The following is a 17,708-nucleotide window of genomic DNA, read 5'->3' on the forward strand; positions in this document are numbered from 1 at the left end:
TCTAGTCCATTTCATGTGAAACTGGAAGGATGCCTTCTATGGCTTAGAGTTGCCAGCTTCAGGCGAGCTCATCCACTGATGACTTGAGCCCTGATCTTCAGTGAAGCCTAACATCTGTAAACCCTAGTCTGCCAGCTGGGCTCATGGTAACTTCAGAGATCCAGGCAGGCAGAGTTCAGAAATATGTTTCAATTATTTAATTTGTTGGAAACACTCTCAAGCCCCCCTCCCCTCCTATTAGGATCAATCCATTATTCTAACAGCTACTGCAAAGAATACAAGTTTTTTTTAGTCTAGAATCTGACCAACAACAAAGAAAAAATCCTGCTGCTTTTAATCTAAAGTGAATAATTCATGTTTTATCTTAAGGAATTAAAAGAATATAGACCACTGTCTGCTTTGATCTATGTAAGCAACACATATTCAAAGACAGTGTGCAGCAAAAAATAAAGGTAGGGAGCATTTATTCCTCTTGTTCTGCTTGTTTTTACAACTGTATTTAAAGTGTCAATGTTGCTGACATTGGTAGATCTAATTGTAAAGTAATGAAGCGGAGATAAATCAAGATGTGAGTGTTACTTGGTAGGAAGGATTAGGTCAAAGGTCTGATCCATCTGAAGTGCAACTGTTGCACATGTCACCATCCAGTATTGCAATATCAATTTATTTGCACTCTGTTTTGATGCATCTAGACTTAAAAATATCCAAGAGATGCATCTTCTTTATAAAAAGCTGAAAAGGAGCTAGGAGTCATACGATTATTACTATTTGGGCCCTGATTCTGCCTCTGGGATGTTGATGTTTGGGGCAGATGGAACCCAGCTATGTTTTTCTAGGTGTGTATGGCAACCTGCTGATTGCTGTCTCACCAGAATAAACCTTTCCAGCTGTTCTTAATCTGGACCCTTAACCTTTAAAAAACCCCAAAGGCTTTCCATTCCTCAGAGCCAAACTTTGTGAACAATATCTAGGTTGTTTTCAAACCAAGCTTCAAACATAAAAATGACTAATAAATCCATATTCCATAATAGGCTGGAAAACTATTATTGAAGAACATACTCAGTTTTTATGACCCGTTTCTAGTAAAAACACCAAAAAATGCTTCACTAATGCTACCATTTCAGATTGAGATCTGGATGACAAGCATAATATCCAGACAGCTACACCAATAAATACATAAATGCTATAAATCTGTCTCAAATTAGTGATTTGTGGGTGCGCGAGGGGGGGAGAAGGCTAGGAAATTCTGATTTCTAATCTGTCTGCTACCTGACTCTTAATGCTCTGTAACTTCACAGCTGGTGATTGTATTTTTCTGTGGTTTGCATTACTATGTGCTAAATGTATTACTCCATGCCCTTCGGTGGGATTTGAGGCTTTAAGAATAAGGCCCTGGGCTTGCATGTGCTTTTTCAGTTTGCACCTGATTCCACTCATGCAAAGAGCACTTTTTAGCAGCCCAGAGGCCGAGGGCTGTCCGCTGCACACTGTAGCTCCCCGGCAGAGGAGTCTTTCTTCTGGTGAGAGGGCGAGGCAGGTTTAGAGGAAGGAAACAGTTTTGGGGGTTTGGATGGAGCCACAACCTACAAATCCATAATGCTTCAGAGGACCGTAGCCCGTGGCTTCGGGATTCCAGTTCGGGCTTCCCGTTAAAACATCAGAAATAGTAATAATCATTCCTAAGCATCCATCATTCTGGCTTTTTTACAGCCTCGTAATTGCCCCCTCCCTGACAGGCGGATTTATGCCTCGGCCTCCAGCACCCGGTGGCAGGGAGCTCCGCCGCCGGGGTGGCACCGCCGGGTCCTGCGGGAGGGACGGGGCAGCCCTCCCGCTGCGTAGCCTCCTCCGCCGGTGCAAAACTTTCCCAGGGGCCGGTCCGGCTGTTTGGAAGTGGCAGTCCCCCGCTTCCTCGTTGCCTCAAACGCTCCCCCCCCATACGCACCCCCCCCCCCCCCGAGCTCTTTTTCGGGTTGTTGCTTTGTCCGTGTTTGGGTTTGCTTCTGGGCTTTCGGCAGCCTCCTCTCCCGGCTGGGGGGAGCTCTCATCACCCGATTTTCCCGTGCAAAACTCAAGTACTGTCCCAGGAGTGTTCAGGAGGGAAGCACTTTCCTTCTCTTTCTCTTTTGCTCTTCCCCTTTTCCTAAGCAGCCTCCCTTCTAGTCCCTCCCGCGGATCTCTCTCTCGCTCTCCCGGCAGGACTTGGCAACTTCTGCCCTCGGCTCCGCTCGCTTTTTATTAGAGACTTATTTTCATGGGGTATTTTTTTGGGGAGGAAATCATTCCTTCATCCCTGTGGCCCGTAACGACCGAGAGGCATCTGCCCAGCGGCCACGGGGGGAGGCCGGGACAACCGCGGGCAGCAGAGACACTCCGGCGGGCAGCGCTGCCGCCGCTACCTCCTTCCCCGGCTCTGCCGGGAGCGCCGGTCAGGGAAATGATGGCCTAGAAATTAAGCAGCACTTCCGAGGTAGTACAGCTACCTTTCTCCCAGTTCCCCCTTTTTACACTGTGTAGGATTTCTCCGTACTTTAAGAACATAGTGATTAACTTACAGCCACCCCAGCTGAGCCTGAGGTGGTCGCGGAGGAGACGACGCGCTTCGCCAGCCTTTAATGCGCTGCGCTGGGCTCTGGGGAGGAGGCGAGCGGAGGGCAAGCTCCGCAGGAAATGCCGGTGCTGTGGCGAGGAGTGCCCCGGCCAGCAGCCCCCCGCCCTCCCGACGCTGACCGCCGGCCGGGGGGTCTCTCCCGGCCCCTGCCCGCCTGGCCCTAAGCCGCGGGGCGGGCGCCCGCCCTGCCAGGGGTGCGCGGGAGGCCCGTCGGGGCCATGGCAGGCGATGAGGCGCGCAGCTCGGGCTGCAGCGGGCGCTGCTCGCCAACGGGGCGGCAGGCCGGCACCCCGCGGGGCGGCGGCGGGGCGGTGGAGCGCGGGGTGGGGGCCGCAGGGGCTGCGCTGCCGCCGCCAAGGGAGACCTGGCGCCGCCGGAAACTTTCCTCGGCGTTGTGCGCCGGCTCCCTTTCCGTGCTGCTGGCCCTGGTTGTGAGGCTAGTGCGGGGGGAACGCGGCCGGGAGCTGGCGGCGGAGGGCGGCGCGGGGCCGCGGGGCTGGGGGTGGGTGCCCCCCGGCGCCGTGCCCCTGGGCCTGGCCGGCGCCTTCTTCGGCGCGGGCCGGTACCTGGTGCGTGGCGGCGTGCGGGCGCGGACGGCGGCTTTGCTGCTGGCCGCCTGCTGTGGGGGGGAAGCGGTGGCGCAGACGGCGCTGGCGGCGGGGGAGGATCACTTGCTCTCCCTCGCCGCCACGGGGGTGGTGCTGAGCTGCCTGGCCGCTGTGACATGGCTGGTGCTGAAGCTGAGGCAGGGCGTCCTCATGCTCGCCGTGACTAGCGCGGCCAGGACCACGTCGCTCGTCGCCTTGGAGAGGGTCCCGGCGTCCTGGCGGCCCTACCTTGCCTACCTGCTGGGGCTGCTGGGCATCCTCCTAGCCGGCTACGCTGACCGGCTCTGGCCCCCGCGACGGGCCGCCCCGCTGGCGGAGCCTCCCGCCGCCCCCCCGGTCGCGGACGAAGCCCCGGTGCTCAGGAGGCGGCGGCGGTCCAGTTCCATGATCTCCCCCGAGATGTCGGGCGGCGGCGGCAGCAGCAGCAGCAAGACCCATCGGCGGACATCGCTGCCATGCATCCCCCGGGAGCAGGTAGGGCAGGAGCTGGGGGGGACGGAACGGGTCCAAACTTTGCTGGAGGCGGGGTGGCTGGAGGGATCCCGCCGGCGGCGCGTGGAGCTCTGTTCTGCGGCCGCTCCCCGCTGGAAGGGTCGAACACGGTAGGGGCTCTACCCGGCGCTCCGAAGCTTGGAGAACCGCGGACTGCCGCCTCGGGCCGGGGCTGGGGTCATGGGGGGAGCGGGGCTCCCCGGCCCCAGCCTGACTCGCCCCGGCTGCGGGCGACGGGGAAAGGAGCTCGGGGTTTTCTTGTCTTTTGCAGCCATCACTGGCTCTTGCTTCTCTTAAGCCAGGCAGAGGGTTGAGGCAGATGGTACCCTCTGCGCTCTCGGAGATGGTGGGAGCCTGCCCTCAGCACAGCCCTCAGGTGTCCCAGCATCACTTACGAACCTTGCTTTTCCAAACCTTTAGTTTCCCGGAGAGGTAGCTTAGCCCTATTAAACTTTCTTTAAGCTTTAAAGGGGGATGTGCGTGTGTGAGCTGAGCAGCCTGTCCCCGGTGGAAAAGGTCCCTTATCAGGGTAACGGCATGTCATCTGAGGCTGTCCCGCACAGCACTGGGCTCATCTTTGCACTTTGCCTCCCTAGGGCTGTTCCCTGCGCCTGTGATCAATAACAGGTCCCGCTCTGCTGCGGTTGTGGGAACCGGTACGAGGCACATGCTATTTCTTTCAGCTTTGTTTCCTTTAAGAGTTAGTGATTTGAATGGATCAGTGAGAACTTACTCTGTTAGCAGCAATGCATTCTCTTAAATGCATACCTCAAAATAAAAAAAGGGAAAAAGAAGGAAACACACAATTATCTCAACTCCACAGCTGTGTAGAGTCCTGCCATGGACACGAGGTTAGCGTAGTTCTGCACTCAAAAGTTTTTTCTTGTGTTTTAATTGAGGTTTAAGATTGCCACACGGAATAACTGTTTGGTGAGTTGAGTGTAACTGAGCATATTGAAAGTCAGGGCAACCCTTGCTGAGCAGTGGAGAGGGAAACCTGGGGGGGAATAAGTGGTGTTAAGCTTTCTTTTTCAGTTAGTATTGAAAATTACTCTGTGCACTGTGGTCAGCTGAAGAGTGTTGCTGTTCACCAAAGGTTTTCTTTCAGGTTGCTTGCTGGATATGCAGCTAAGTATTTTCAAAGTGATGGCATCTAACCATATGGTGTGGGAGGCTAGTTTGTTTCTGGAAATGGTTTGATTACATCCCTTTGTGGTTGGTTGTGACATTTTCTAGAAGAGGGCCTGACAACCTTCTATACTTGAGGCTTATTTTAAAATAACTGTACTTATTTATTTAACATTTTTGTTTAGGTAGAATAAATATTTACCACAGAGTCCAGGCAAATACAGTGTGAAAAAGTAGAAAGCTGACTGTAATAGGAGCAAACAAAGAGAAAAGGATGTAAGGATAATTTGTAAATACAGTATCTGAGGCAAGATATTAAAATTGTTTATACTTCTTTGATGACACTAGGTATTGCTGGTGATTTCTTATAATAATCATTTATAAGGTGGCATATTTCCACTCACTCTCACACTTCAAATAAAAGCAGCTTTTTAATTAACATCTCTAAATGTAATCATTCAGAGACAGGGCTCACTGGTTTGTGATTATGTCCTTTTCTTTTGGAGGGGATTCAGATCACCTGTATGATGATTACCAGAGTGTTAAACTGGTGATGGATAACAAGGTAGATTCTGCACCCCCAGTGGTACATCACTTGGGGATGGTGGTCAGCTTTGCCCCAAGCGATTCCTGCTTCCAAGCTCCAGAGCTGGACTAGAGGGAACTGGCGACAGTTCAGTTTACCCACTGCAGGATTTTGGCAAATTTCTCTTTCTTTTGTTCTCACTCACTATTAATCAATATCAAGATCTGATATGGCTTGCGTCACTGTGTGATTAGAAATGGATGACTACTTTTGAGTTTGGGGAGACTTTTTGTCTTTATTTTTTTAAGCACAATGTGGCTGTGTGTATGTGACCTTTCCTCCTTAAAAGCTGTCCTCTAAAATAAGTGTTTGATAGAAAAATGGAAAAGCTGAAACAAAGCTCTGTAAGGACCCTGAAGAAACGCTGAGAGAAGTAGGACTCTCCTACAGCAAACAAGTTTGTGTTTATAGCAAAAATCGGCTCCCCATAGACTTAAAGAAACCATAGGTAAATGTTTCTCCTTTGGACAGTTTTTAAATATAACATGTTAAAAATAGAGATGAGGGCTTTATAAACAAAACTAGGCCTTCCCTCACCACTTTTTTTAAGAAAACATGCTCTGAATGTTTCTGATCTGAAAGATAGCTTGTTAATACGTCTGGGAGCTGCCAATAATTTTCATCAGGAAATAGATATACTTTATTGCTTTGAAATACGCGTTTTCATTTGGTGAGTAACAGTAGGTGAAGTTTTAGAGATGTTTCCCATTGCCTGATGTGTAATCTTTCCTATTGCTGACCATTTCATCGAGCTTTTCTTTTTCCAGAATACGTTTCCCTCCTTATTTGACTGTTTGTATTAATATGAGAGTCTACAGAACTCAGAATTTCTGAATTTATTTAGTCACACGCATCTCAATTTTAAGCTGAATTTTTCCCTGCTAAAATACAGAACTGAATCTATGTGGCCTTGTACCATAAAGAACAGTACCAAGAATTGCAAACTAACATAACGGATAAAGGTATTAACATATTTAAAATTAAAAGTGTACTTCTGTTTAAGCTGCTAGTAGGAGTAGCTGGAAATGTTTATGGCATGAATTACTCCTTCTGTAGAAATGTCTAATCTTCGTTGCTTATCAGTTCCAAAATAATTTAAAAAGTAAACCTGTTTCATTAAAAAAGCCACCATCCAAATTAAAAACACACCAAGATTTAATCTGCTTTTGTTGCTAAAAGTGTTCTTAAGTAGGTTTTTATTTAATTCCATTTTTTGTAGTTGATTTTTGTATCTATTCTCTCTCTTTCTCAACTTTGGCAAATTCTTAAGGCTTCCAGTTTGGTGTGTGTGTGTGTGTGTGTAGATGTCATTGAGAAATGTGTGCTTTGCAACAGCCTCCTTCTGCTCCCAGCTGAGTGTTGTCTCCCTGTGATTTCATCAATGCTGGCTGAGGATACTCAGCTCCTTGAGGGCTCGCTCACCCAGATTTGAAAGAGGCTGCAGAGAGAAATTGTGAATGGACGGATAAGACAGTGAATGAACGGACAAATGGTTTGGTTTTGGGGTTTCTTTTCTTTGATAAAAGCACAAGTACTGCCAGCATAATGGCTTTTGGAGTTTCTTCATCACGTTTTTGCAAACACAATAGTTTTCTCTAAAAGTGTGGAGAAGATGTTGGGAGGGCAGGGCAGAAATGTGCTCTGCGGTATTTCCCATTAAAATATTGTATGGCCTGTGTGTTCTGAAGCCTGTGTCTCTGATCTGTGTGTATTAATCCTAACAAGCAACAGTCCAAAGGGATAATTTTGCCTTGGTGGGTAAAATATTCCACAGGGGATAATAGCTGGACAATTCTAAACCATGCCAAAGGCTCCCAGTTTTGCTTTAAAGCCTTGCTTGTTTGTTTTGTTTGGGTAAATGGGAAGCTTTCAGCTAACTTGGATTTATTACAAGTGTATGTTAACTGAACTAGAGCAGCTGCTGCAAGCAGCTCAATCTGCTTTGCCTTTTCAGATCTTCCTCCTTAGTCTAAAGTCTGTCACAGGTATAGCATCCGTCAGGGTTTAAAGTACTTCCTAGTCCCCAAACCAGTGGGTGACATAAGCCCATTGGAGAAGGCAGTAGTGAGGTGCTGAGTGTTGCCCTGCTAAAAAGCCCCGATCCATGCAGGGGGTAGCACCAGGATTGAGGCATTTCTCCTGCAGCTCTGATGTCTCCAGCCCCAGGCCAGCAGCTCCATGAGCAAACCAGTGTCTGTGTCCTGTGGCTCCAGGGGCAGAGACATTTTCTACACATTTTCCTTCCCTCTTTCTCTACTCTTCTACCCTTCTGAAGCAGTTGTAGAAGCAGAAAGATGTTTGCCTCACTGAGGGACATCTGAGGGTCTGTCATTTACTTTTCATTGGTTTGAGGCTTGATAGCTGTTTTGTCCTGCTGCATCTTTCCCTGCCTGATTCTCCTTTGGAAAAGTTACTTTTCCAGATAAGTAACTCTGGTGCCAGACTCCTCTGACTTCCTCCAGCAGCAGCAGAAGGTTTTTTGCTCAATTTGACCATTTTTTCGTGGGTTTCTGGATGGTAACTCTGCCTGTTCCCAGTCTGTAGCCTGGGAAAGCTGTGAGCCAGGACTGTCGTTATCGCTGGCTGTCTGCAGAGTTGAGAAGACAATACTGTAACAGTTCACATGGTCAAAGATATCTCTTCAGCGATAAGATCTAAGAAATGGAGGAGAAAAAGAAATGTATTTGTTGTTGGGCTTGGGGTTAGTTTGGTTTTTTTGGGTGTTTGTGTTTTTTGTTTTTTGTTGTTTTTTTTTTTTTTTTTTTTTTTTTTTTTTTCCCCCAAGGGAAAATTAAGGCTTTATCTATTCTTCTCATTGTTTGACAGTGAGAACTTTGTAACTGCCAGGAATACGTTGCTTCCCTCCCTTTCCTGGTTCTGTATCATTCTGCCCTAAAGAAATGACAGCTGTACCCTTACATTATAACTAGTTTTTAATACTACATATCCTGTCCTCTGGCCTGAAAATAGGAGAGATCAGAGTGTGGCATACAGAGATTTCGAATTCTGGAGAGGAGAAGGCAGATTAGATATTGTACTCCATGTATGTCAAAGTTATGTCTTATATTAGACACGTGGGTTTATATGCCATATACCTCCTTTTGCTAATAAGCTTTATTGAGCTGTAATTGCTCTGATAAGATTTACTGGCATTACCATTTAGGTCACTAGAAACCAAGCAATATGGAGGAGTTATGTCATCTGGTGACTTGCTGAAACAGAACTGTGTAAAATATTTAAGTAAGACTCCAGGAAAAATCACCCAGGGATTCCAGATGTAATACTTTATTTTCTTTTGCATGGCTTCATTTACGCAAACCCGCTCTACTTGGGTTTTTTTTTTCCCTTCCTTTTTTTCTTTCAACCTCACAAAAATGTAAAAACCGCTGCTGAGGCGATTGGTTTAGAATCTATTTTTGTCAATCAGTTAAATCAAGAAATGTACATTATGGCACATTGGCAAAAAAAAAAAAAAAACTACAGTAGTGACTTTCTGCTCTTTCTGCCTGAAGTGTGAAAATGCAAAGCCGGGGAACTGAAAGAAATCCTGTGTATGCTGGGTTGTCATGTTAATTAAATAAACAGCCAGAACAGTGACCCTGTGTATGAAATGTGTTCTGAGAAGCTTGTTGGGGGTTGGAGGGGAAAAACAGTGACACATGATGTTTTGGATGTTAACTGTGACATTTGTGTGAATTTGACCTAATCCACTGTTAGTGTGCTTACGTTCCAACTCTTTTTTTGGAAGAGACTGAGACATAGCTGTATTTTGCAGATTAAAGGACTATTGCTTGGGCCTTTTTCTTTAGAAGGTAATATAAAAAAAAAAAAATCAGCCCCAGCCTGGAAGTGGAATGAGTGCTGGGCTCTGGTGCCTGCAAACTGCAGAGCTCAAAATGGGGGTGAGCTGCCTGCATCCTAACTGCTTTGAGCATAAAAAGAACACTTCTGCAATTAAAGCTCTGGGCTAGTTGCTGTGATTTACTTCAGCAATCTAATGGGAGATGTACAGCTTTTAACATACCGCTTGATGGATAAGTAAACAAATGTAAAGATTCTGATAACAAAGTGGAAGTCGGGTTTTACCTTCTTTGTGTGTGGTTTTTCTTCTCTAGTTGGTTTTGAAAAAGTTTCTCGTATTACCAAACCCTTTCCTCAAAGTCTCTTCTGTGTTAGTCAAAGTGTCGCTCAGAAATAAACGCCTCCATTTGGACTCTGTGGTTTTTCAGTTGTGTGGGCTTTTTGGCTGTGTTTTTTTTTTTTGGGGGGGGGGGGGGCAGGCGGTTGCATTTTTTTATGCAGGTGTTCAGTTGTGGGTTTGTTTTTTTTTTTTGGTGCTTTTTTTTTTTTTTAATTTTATTTGAACTTGGCTTGCTCTAAGACTTGCTGCAAGTACAGTGCAAGCACATCAGGAGTTCGCTCATCAGGGTAATGATTTGATAAATAGCAAAAAAAATTTCAAAAAACCCCAAAACACTTAAATGTGATTTCTGGCCAAGTTCTAATTCGTGGGGAATATGTTTCTTCTTTCTAAGATGTCTTTGGAGGTTCAATGAGTTGTGAGAGGAAGAATTGCTATACCTCTTTGCCAAGCTTTTACTTTTCTATTTTCCTTTTTAAATTAAGAGTTTGAGCTGCTTTCCTTCTCCCTCTCCGTGGGTTCATGCAGTTGCTACAAGCCAATCATTAGCATTATTCTCGTTATTCTGGTGCAGAGTGCTGGGCATGGTCGTTGTCTGTCGTCCCCCTCGCCCCGGGACACTCCCGGGGCAGTGCTGGGGGAGCGCAGGCGGGGGGCCGGGGCCGGCGCTGGCGGGGTCGGCCCCCTAGAGGGCACGAGAGCCCCTCTCTGCGCCTCGCCAGCCTGCTGCCAAACCGGTCACTGACTTAACGAACAAAATCTGTCCGTGGTACTTAACTGGGCCTGTATCGGGGATGGGGTTTGTGCGTGTTTTGTGGGGGTTTTATTTGTTTGGTTTATTTGGTTTTTATTTTCTATTGTGGGTTGTGTGTTGTTTGGTTTGGTTTGTTTTTTGTTTGCTTTTGTGTGTGTGTGTGTGGTTTGGGTTTTTTTTGTTTGGTTGGTTTTTTTTTACCGTTTTCCACTGCAATGGGTCAGATGTTTTGCCTTTAGTAGAATGGCTAGGGAAGCACAATGAGGTAGGGGTAAAGCAACAAACCTGCTGCAAAAGGTGGTTGTACTTCATTCATCTGGGCTCTTTGGGTGTACTAACAAACAAATCATGAAATGATTTTGGTTGGAAGGGATGTTACAGATCATCTAGTTCCAACTCCCTTGCCACAGGCAGGGACAGTTTCCACTAGATCAGGTTGCTTAAAGCCCCATTCAGCCGGGCCTTAAACACTTCTAGGGATGGGGCAGACACAACTTCTCTGGGCAACCTGTGCCAGTGCCTCACCACCCTCATAGTAAAGAATTTTTTCCTAATATTTAATCTAAATCTACCCTCTTCCTGCTTAAAGCCATTCCCCCTTGCCCTGTCTCTACATGCCCTTGTAAAAAGTCCCCCTCCAGATTTCTTGCAGGCCCCCTTTAGGTAGTGGGAGACTGCTGTAAGGTCTCTCTGCAGCCTTCTCGGGCTGAATAATTGGAAGAAGAGCAGTGGAGGTTTTGGCCTTTGAAAAGCGAGTTATGGGCATCATTGGAGATCGTGGTCCAAAGAAGCAACTGTGTCTGTATCTGTCAAAAGTCCAGAAAAATAGGCTAAATCACCATTGCTTTGTCTGTTGTGGCACCTCATGGCTCTATTCACACATACAACTATCAATAAATAAAATGGGAAATACCACATGAAGAGTGGAACAGCAGAATATGCTGATGAGATAAATGGTCCCTCACTACTGTTGAACCTAGGAGGCAGCTGGATGGTTTCCTAATGACACCTGAAGGGTTGCCAAATGAAAGTTACAATATACAGCACAGGAAAAATACTGGTTATAAGACTTTGGCTGGTGAAATTCCATTGTTAATTTTGGAACCTGTCAGGAAAATAACTCTCAGCTGGCACTGCTGATCACCGAAAAAGGCCATGTGTGTGAAGGATTATAGTGAAATTAGATTAGTAAATTCCTAGCGTAGAGTGCTGTATTGTGTTTTGGTCAGCCACAATGGTCCACAGGTAGCCCAAACCTCTGATCATCATCTAAGAAGAGACTAAACGGATATGTAAAAATTGATCTGAGGAGTACTGAATAGGTACTTCTGTAAAAATTGAGGAATAGAAGGGTGTTTAGAAAAAAGATACCCTCTCCTGCCAAAAAACCCAAACCAAACCAAAACAAAAAAAAACACCCCAAACCTAAAACCACAAAACCAAACCCCCAAGTACCACCCCTCACCTCCCCTCCAACCATCAATGTCCTAGTTTTAAACTACTAGGAAAAGTCTGGATGTGTGAGATAAAAATACACGCTGATCATGGAACATGTGTGTCACGAGGTGTAAGTGAAGCTATTCTTAAGTCCTTAGACATTTGTATTTATTATTTATTGAAGTTTAGAGATTCCTTATGCCAAGCAAGGCAGTGATTAGAAAATCTGAACATTACCTACTCTGAGTAGCATCCTTACAACTGATGTTTGAGTAAATTTGGCAATAAGCTTGTTTGTGAAATGAATTCCAGAGGGGGAAAGAACTGAGCTTTTGGATGCCAAAGGTTAACTGTTGTTTGAATTATTGCACTCCCAGCAGGTTGCTGTTACTTTACCAGCATCTCTGTGCATGAGTTGCAGCCACAGCACCAGCGATAACCTAAGTTGTTCCCCACCCTGGAGGATAGATACTTCTGTTAGTCTTTTGCTCTTAATTATTTGCAATACAGTTTTAAATAAACCAATGTATGTTTGTGTTTAGTGTCATGAAGGATACATAGGCAGAACATATTAATGTTCTATTATCTATGTTACATAAAAATACTGATCCTTAGCAAAAATGTACACCCCAAATTTACCTTTAATGAGAATGTGGGGTTGCTGAAGAGGCCACAGTGGCTGGCTGTCTGCCCTGTGCTGGCAATGAAGCCACCCTTGGGCGCACTTACGTTTGCTCCCATTTGTGTCTGCTTAGCAGTGGGTGAAGGCGCTTGGAAAGAGTGATGCATGGCTTGAGAAGCTATGTCTGAGCAATTTTTTCTCCACTTCTATGAGCAGTAATCTAGACATGCTTGCCCAAGCTTTTTGTTGTCTGCAGAGTAAAACTTGTGAAACCTTGTCTATGTTCATGCAACCTTGTCTATGTCCACACATTAAATCTCAACTGAAATGACAGTTACAGAAAGGTGCAGATCTCTGTACAAAAGTGTGTATTAAAAAGGGCTCCACATCCTTGTCTTACGTGCTGTCCACCCTTGCTGCTTAATGCCGTTTGAAGTGCTTTTATGGTGAGATTAATACTTTCTTCCCTTCTCTTCCTTTCCTCCCTTCTCCTTCCTTGTTTTTCTTATTGCAGCCTGTTTGAGTTCACCAGCTAAGTCACCTAGCTTGGGTTTCCTTGCAGAGTAGACTATGATGCTTCATTTCCAGTACATACCCACACTCCCCAATGCAGACAGGGCTATTTCTATGCCAGTAATACTTAAGTATTTCCTCTGATACTCGCTTGGTGAGTGGCAAAAATGTGTTGGATGCTGGTAGAGTTCTCAGGTGCATTTCTCTTTTACTAGTGATGCTAATCACAGGTTACTCTTGACAAAGTCTGATCACTGTATGTTGTGTTGATAAGGAACTTAAGTATGTTTGGATGCATTTATAATTGCAAGATAATTGATAAGATAATATGTGGCTGGAGTTTTAGCTTGAGTCTGTTAGTGGGACTACTAAAGGAATATGTGTGCTGAGACACAGCTCTGCTTCTTACTCGTGTGAGACAATTTGAAATTTCTATTGTACAAGTCAAGGATTGTTAAAAATGCACTTTTTTTTTCTTCTTACATTCTTTTTGTAATGATTACTGATAATCTCCTTCTTGTCTCCTCTGACTTCAGTGGGAACTGTAGTGCTCAGTCCTCCCAGGGTAACAGGCTGATTGATCGTTTCAGGTCCATCCTTAGTGCAGGAGAAGGGTGTGTTCCCATGTTCCCATACACAAATCTGCAGAGAGCTGCTTTCTCTCTCTTTTTTTCTTTAAACAGATAACCATTTTCTTTCCTATTTTAAAGTAATTCAAAGCTAATGTTGGTTGTGCTGCTTGAAATGTCACCTGAGACCTTGCAGCATGCTTTTATAGATGTGTGTATATACACATATATATCTTAATATAAACATACTTGTGTGTATGTATGTACTCAGGTTTGTATTGTGTAGCCTAGAGGGGTGGAATTCTTCACCTGAGAGCAGTCTGCAGCCTGAGTTATGTATGACATTGTTCTTTCTGGATATTTAATAGCATTTTCTAATGTTTCCACAGGCTTGACTTTCTATTTGTTACAGTTTTAGTCTTTTTCTTTCTTGACTTGCAAATACGTGCCAAGTTTTGCAGAAATTTTCTTCTTTTATTTGTAAATATTTGAGTGGTGATTTTGATCAACAAACAAATGCTGGTGTCTTGCAAACGCATTAAAACTGGGGATTGGGGCTATAACTCTAGAATAGAGGTGCCAAGCCATATAGGTGCTTTGCGTGGTATCTCTGGTGCCCTGACTGACTTGGCATTAGCTTTAGCTGTGACATGGAACTCAGGGCTGGCTGGGCAGGAGAAGCTAATAAGGCCCCTCCACAGCCTAAGCCTGTGTCGTTCTTGTGGTCATAAATGGGGGTTTGTTCAACATGAAGTGTGACAAGACCAGTTGAAATAAAATAGGCAACTTGAATTTTTACGGAAAAGTTTGATGAGCTTTAGCTGGTAAAACTTGTTTTGTGTAATGGGTATGTTATTGCTGCTGTGTACCTATTTTCAGGGAAGTTGTAAACTAGTTAGTTACTTGTTAAGACAGTTCTGAATATTTATTTATTACAACAGTTTCCTGACATTTGCTGTATTTCTGTTGATTCTGAATTCTGTATGAACTGAAATGTTGCAACATAATTCATATGCCATTACTGAGTTGTAGTGGTTTTTTTTAAGACCATTTAAGACCTTAATTCATATGCAAGTGCCATTTAAATGCAGTGGTAATTGTCTACTGATTACACAAAGCTGCAAATGAATAAACATTTTCTATTAAAGGATCTAATGCTGTACTTCCACTGTGCTTGCAAGGAGGAGAGCTGCGGGGAAGACTCTGCCAGAGATTCAGAAGTTTAAAGGATGGCAAGGGTTGAACAGGGGCTCTAACCTTTCCAATAAAAGACCTGCTCAGAGTTGCAGAGCATTTATCTTTCCTGTGGCTTGGGGAGAAGCAAACACACTTAGTGCTGCTCAGAAGCAGGCAGGTATACCAACGGGTGTGTACAATTTGATTATTTTAGGCAGCAGTGGCTTTGCACATGCCTCATTATAGAGGCTGTATTGACAAATCTGTTCAGTGACAAATACTGTCTGTGTAATATTGCTATTGAAAACTGACTTCTGGGTTGGAGAGTACAAAATGCTAATTGTTACAAAGCTTGCCATGTTCGTGTCAAGCAGTGTAATAGAGGAAGTAATAGTGCAACAATTAGATGGACTGAGGTGCTAGCACTAAAGCATGTATTCCAGCTTAAATTCTACTTGATGATCCAAGCCTGTTGTTTCTTCTTGGCAAGGCACCTTTGGAGTCAGAGCCAGCTATAGGAAATACTGGGCATCGGGGCTTACCTGAAATTTAGGATGTCTAAACCTAGCTTTCTGGATACATATGATGCAGTGAGACAGAGAGAGATAGCAAACCCTGTTTCTTGAAGAGTTCTTGAATGTTTGTAAGTGAAGTAGTAGGTAGATTGTCCGTCTACTTTCTCTTAAATCTATCCAGTTTTTATTTCAGCTTTCTCTTCTGCTGTATGTAGTGTGTAAATCTAGTCCTAAAACATGTGATGTCTTAGGGTGGTAGGGGATGATGGAGGGTGTATATTTGTGGATAGTGGTGACTGAGACATAGATTCAGTGGTTTTCATTCCAATGTTTTAGCTGCTGTCGACTTTGGATCTAGATTTTTTTTTTCCTTATGTATTATAACATAGGCAAGAAAGAAGATCTTTAGCCTTAAGATTTCCTGCCTTGGACTGTGATCTGCCACTTGAGCAGACTTTTTGGAAACCCAGAATTTTAAATTCTGTATTCATGCCTGGACATGCTGTCATGTTTAGAATTCAGAATTTTTTATTCTTTTGGAAACTGCGACTGATCTGTGATCTACAATGATAAAATTCTTGGCCATGAATTAGCACAACTCCTTAGTGGAAGGGAAATGTGTGTGCTCATTTCATGTTTTGATTTGCTTTACATATTGTCTCTTCTCAAATGAAAGTGTAAACAAGCAGAGGAAAATGTTGATTTTTAAACTGAAGTCAGTGTATTGCAAAATTTACTGATATGCACTTGAAAAACCCACCCCAAAAAATTCTCAGCTGGTGGGTGCAGTTTCCTTTACAGCCATTCAGTTTACTCATGAGAACTTGGCCTGGGGGCCTCTGGGTCTTTTATTTAGTTAAGGTCTTTAGAACTGAGATAAAAGAAACGATCAGATTGTCTTAATCATTCGTAATAGCAGGTTAAGGAGATGAGAACTGGCAGCAACTTGATAGCCGAGAAAGTTGCTTTCTATCTTTCCTGTGATCAGATTGCTATCTGAAACAGTGAATCAGTGTTTGTAAGCATAATTAGGTTGTATACTATCTTTTGAATACTTGAATTTGCAATCTCAGATGTTTTCAATGAAATTTTATATATCTCATTCCTTAGAAGTATGTATGTTGGGTTTTACCTTTTTTTCCCCAAGTGTTTATTTAAAAAAAGCAAACTTAAAAGAAATGTCATGATATGGATGCCCACAAGCTTTGAGTTAACAGCTTCCTTAAGTGCCACTCTTCTGAATAGTCGATGTTCCCTTTTGATCTAGAGTGTTTACATAAATGAGGTGATTATTCCTAAATCATTCTCTATCTCTCAGCCCAGCTAATCTGAAGCCCCTTTCCTCTTTCATGAAAGACAGGCCAAACAAGTTAAGGGTGAGGTTTGGACACTTGGTTATTCTTCCACTTACAAGAAAGGTGGGTTAGATTTGTTTCAGACTGTCAGTGACTGACATGGAAGAAACACTACAGTTTTGTCTGGTGAGATAGATATATATATATATATATTCTTTTTTTTTTCGTTAGTTTATCTCACTTCTTTCTCTTCAACCAAATTCAAGAGCATCTGATGGTTTGGTTGTTTATTTTGGTGGGCTGGATGTTTGTTTGCTGAAGCAGAGATCTCCATCCACAAGTTTAAATCTATAGTAATACTGTCTCAGATTTTAAGGGATCACTGTGTCACCTGGCTCTAAATACTAAAGTTTTAATGCAAAAATCTGTTGGTCTCTTGGAGGAAATTTCTATATGTCGATGACAAATATACTGTGGTCACAATATGTGATATGAATGTGAGGGGCTTGTACAATAAATTTATTTAAGAATCAAAGAAAGGTAATTTCAGATAAGCACAGGTAAAATTTCCTGATAGTGTGTGAAGTCTGTGTTAAAAACGTATGTTAATTGGAGAAAAATGCTCACTGGCTTTTCATTTGTTAACACCATCAGGTAATGCATTTAGTTGATTACCACAGTTATTTCTCCTCTCGCCCTTTTTTCAGAGTCTCCTAATTCTAATAATATATATCTATATATATTTAATCCTTTGCTTTCCATATGCTGTAGTGGCCTTTCACCTTTTGGGACTGTTTGTTCTGAGCGATGGCTGGAGTGATAGTGCGGCTTGTGTGACATCACAAACATTTGTGTTGGCAGTCCTTCCTCATGAAGGACTCTGAAGTCTGACAGTGGTGAAGATGACTAAGTAGAGACAGATTTATGTGGAAATCTTATTAATACCCATAAAAGAGAGAATGAAGGCATAAGAAATTTGGCTCCAAATAAACAACCAAAAAATGCTGTGTTCTTAGAAGCATTTGGCACAGCTCCATCATGCCTTTTGTGGGAACTGGCTCTTTGTCTGGCCTAATCTTGATTTCTTTTTTTTTCTTTTTAAAGATTACTAAAGACTTCCACTTTTCCCAAACTTTCTCACAGTAGAATAAAATTAATTTTCACTTTGGTAATGCACAAATCAGTTAATTATTTCAAAGACAATGTAAACCAGATATCTTACCTTTTTTCTCAGTAAAGACTTAATGGTAGCCGTGCTGTG

At 43.8% G+C, this 17,708-nt stretch overlaps 1 protein-coding gene across 1 annotated transcript in view; it reads left to right on the top strand.

The window, feature by feature from the left end:
* Positions 1–2,829: 2,829 nt before the first annotated feature.
* PDE3A (phosphodiesterase 3A) overlaps positions 2,830–17,708 on the top strand; it is a gene marked incomplete at both ends in the record, with an annotated part of 249,834 nt that continues 234,955 nt past the window's right edge. Inside the window, one exon of the mRNA XM_080620778.1 lies at positions 2,830–3,693. Within this exon, the coding sequence (XP_080476904.1) occupies positions 2,830–3,693 (864 nt within the window). The remainder of the gene's footprint in view (positions 3,694–17,708) is intronic.

This window comes from Psittacula echo (assembly GCF_963264785.1).
Source record: "Psittacula echo genome assembly, chromosome: 1".
Classification (NCBI taxonomy): domain Eukaryota; kingdom Metazoa; phylum Chordata; class Aves; order Psittaciformes; family Psittacidae; genus Psittacula; species Psittacula echo.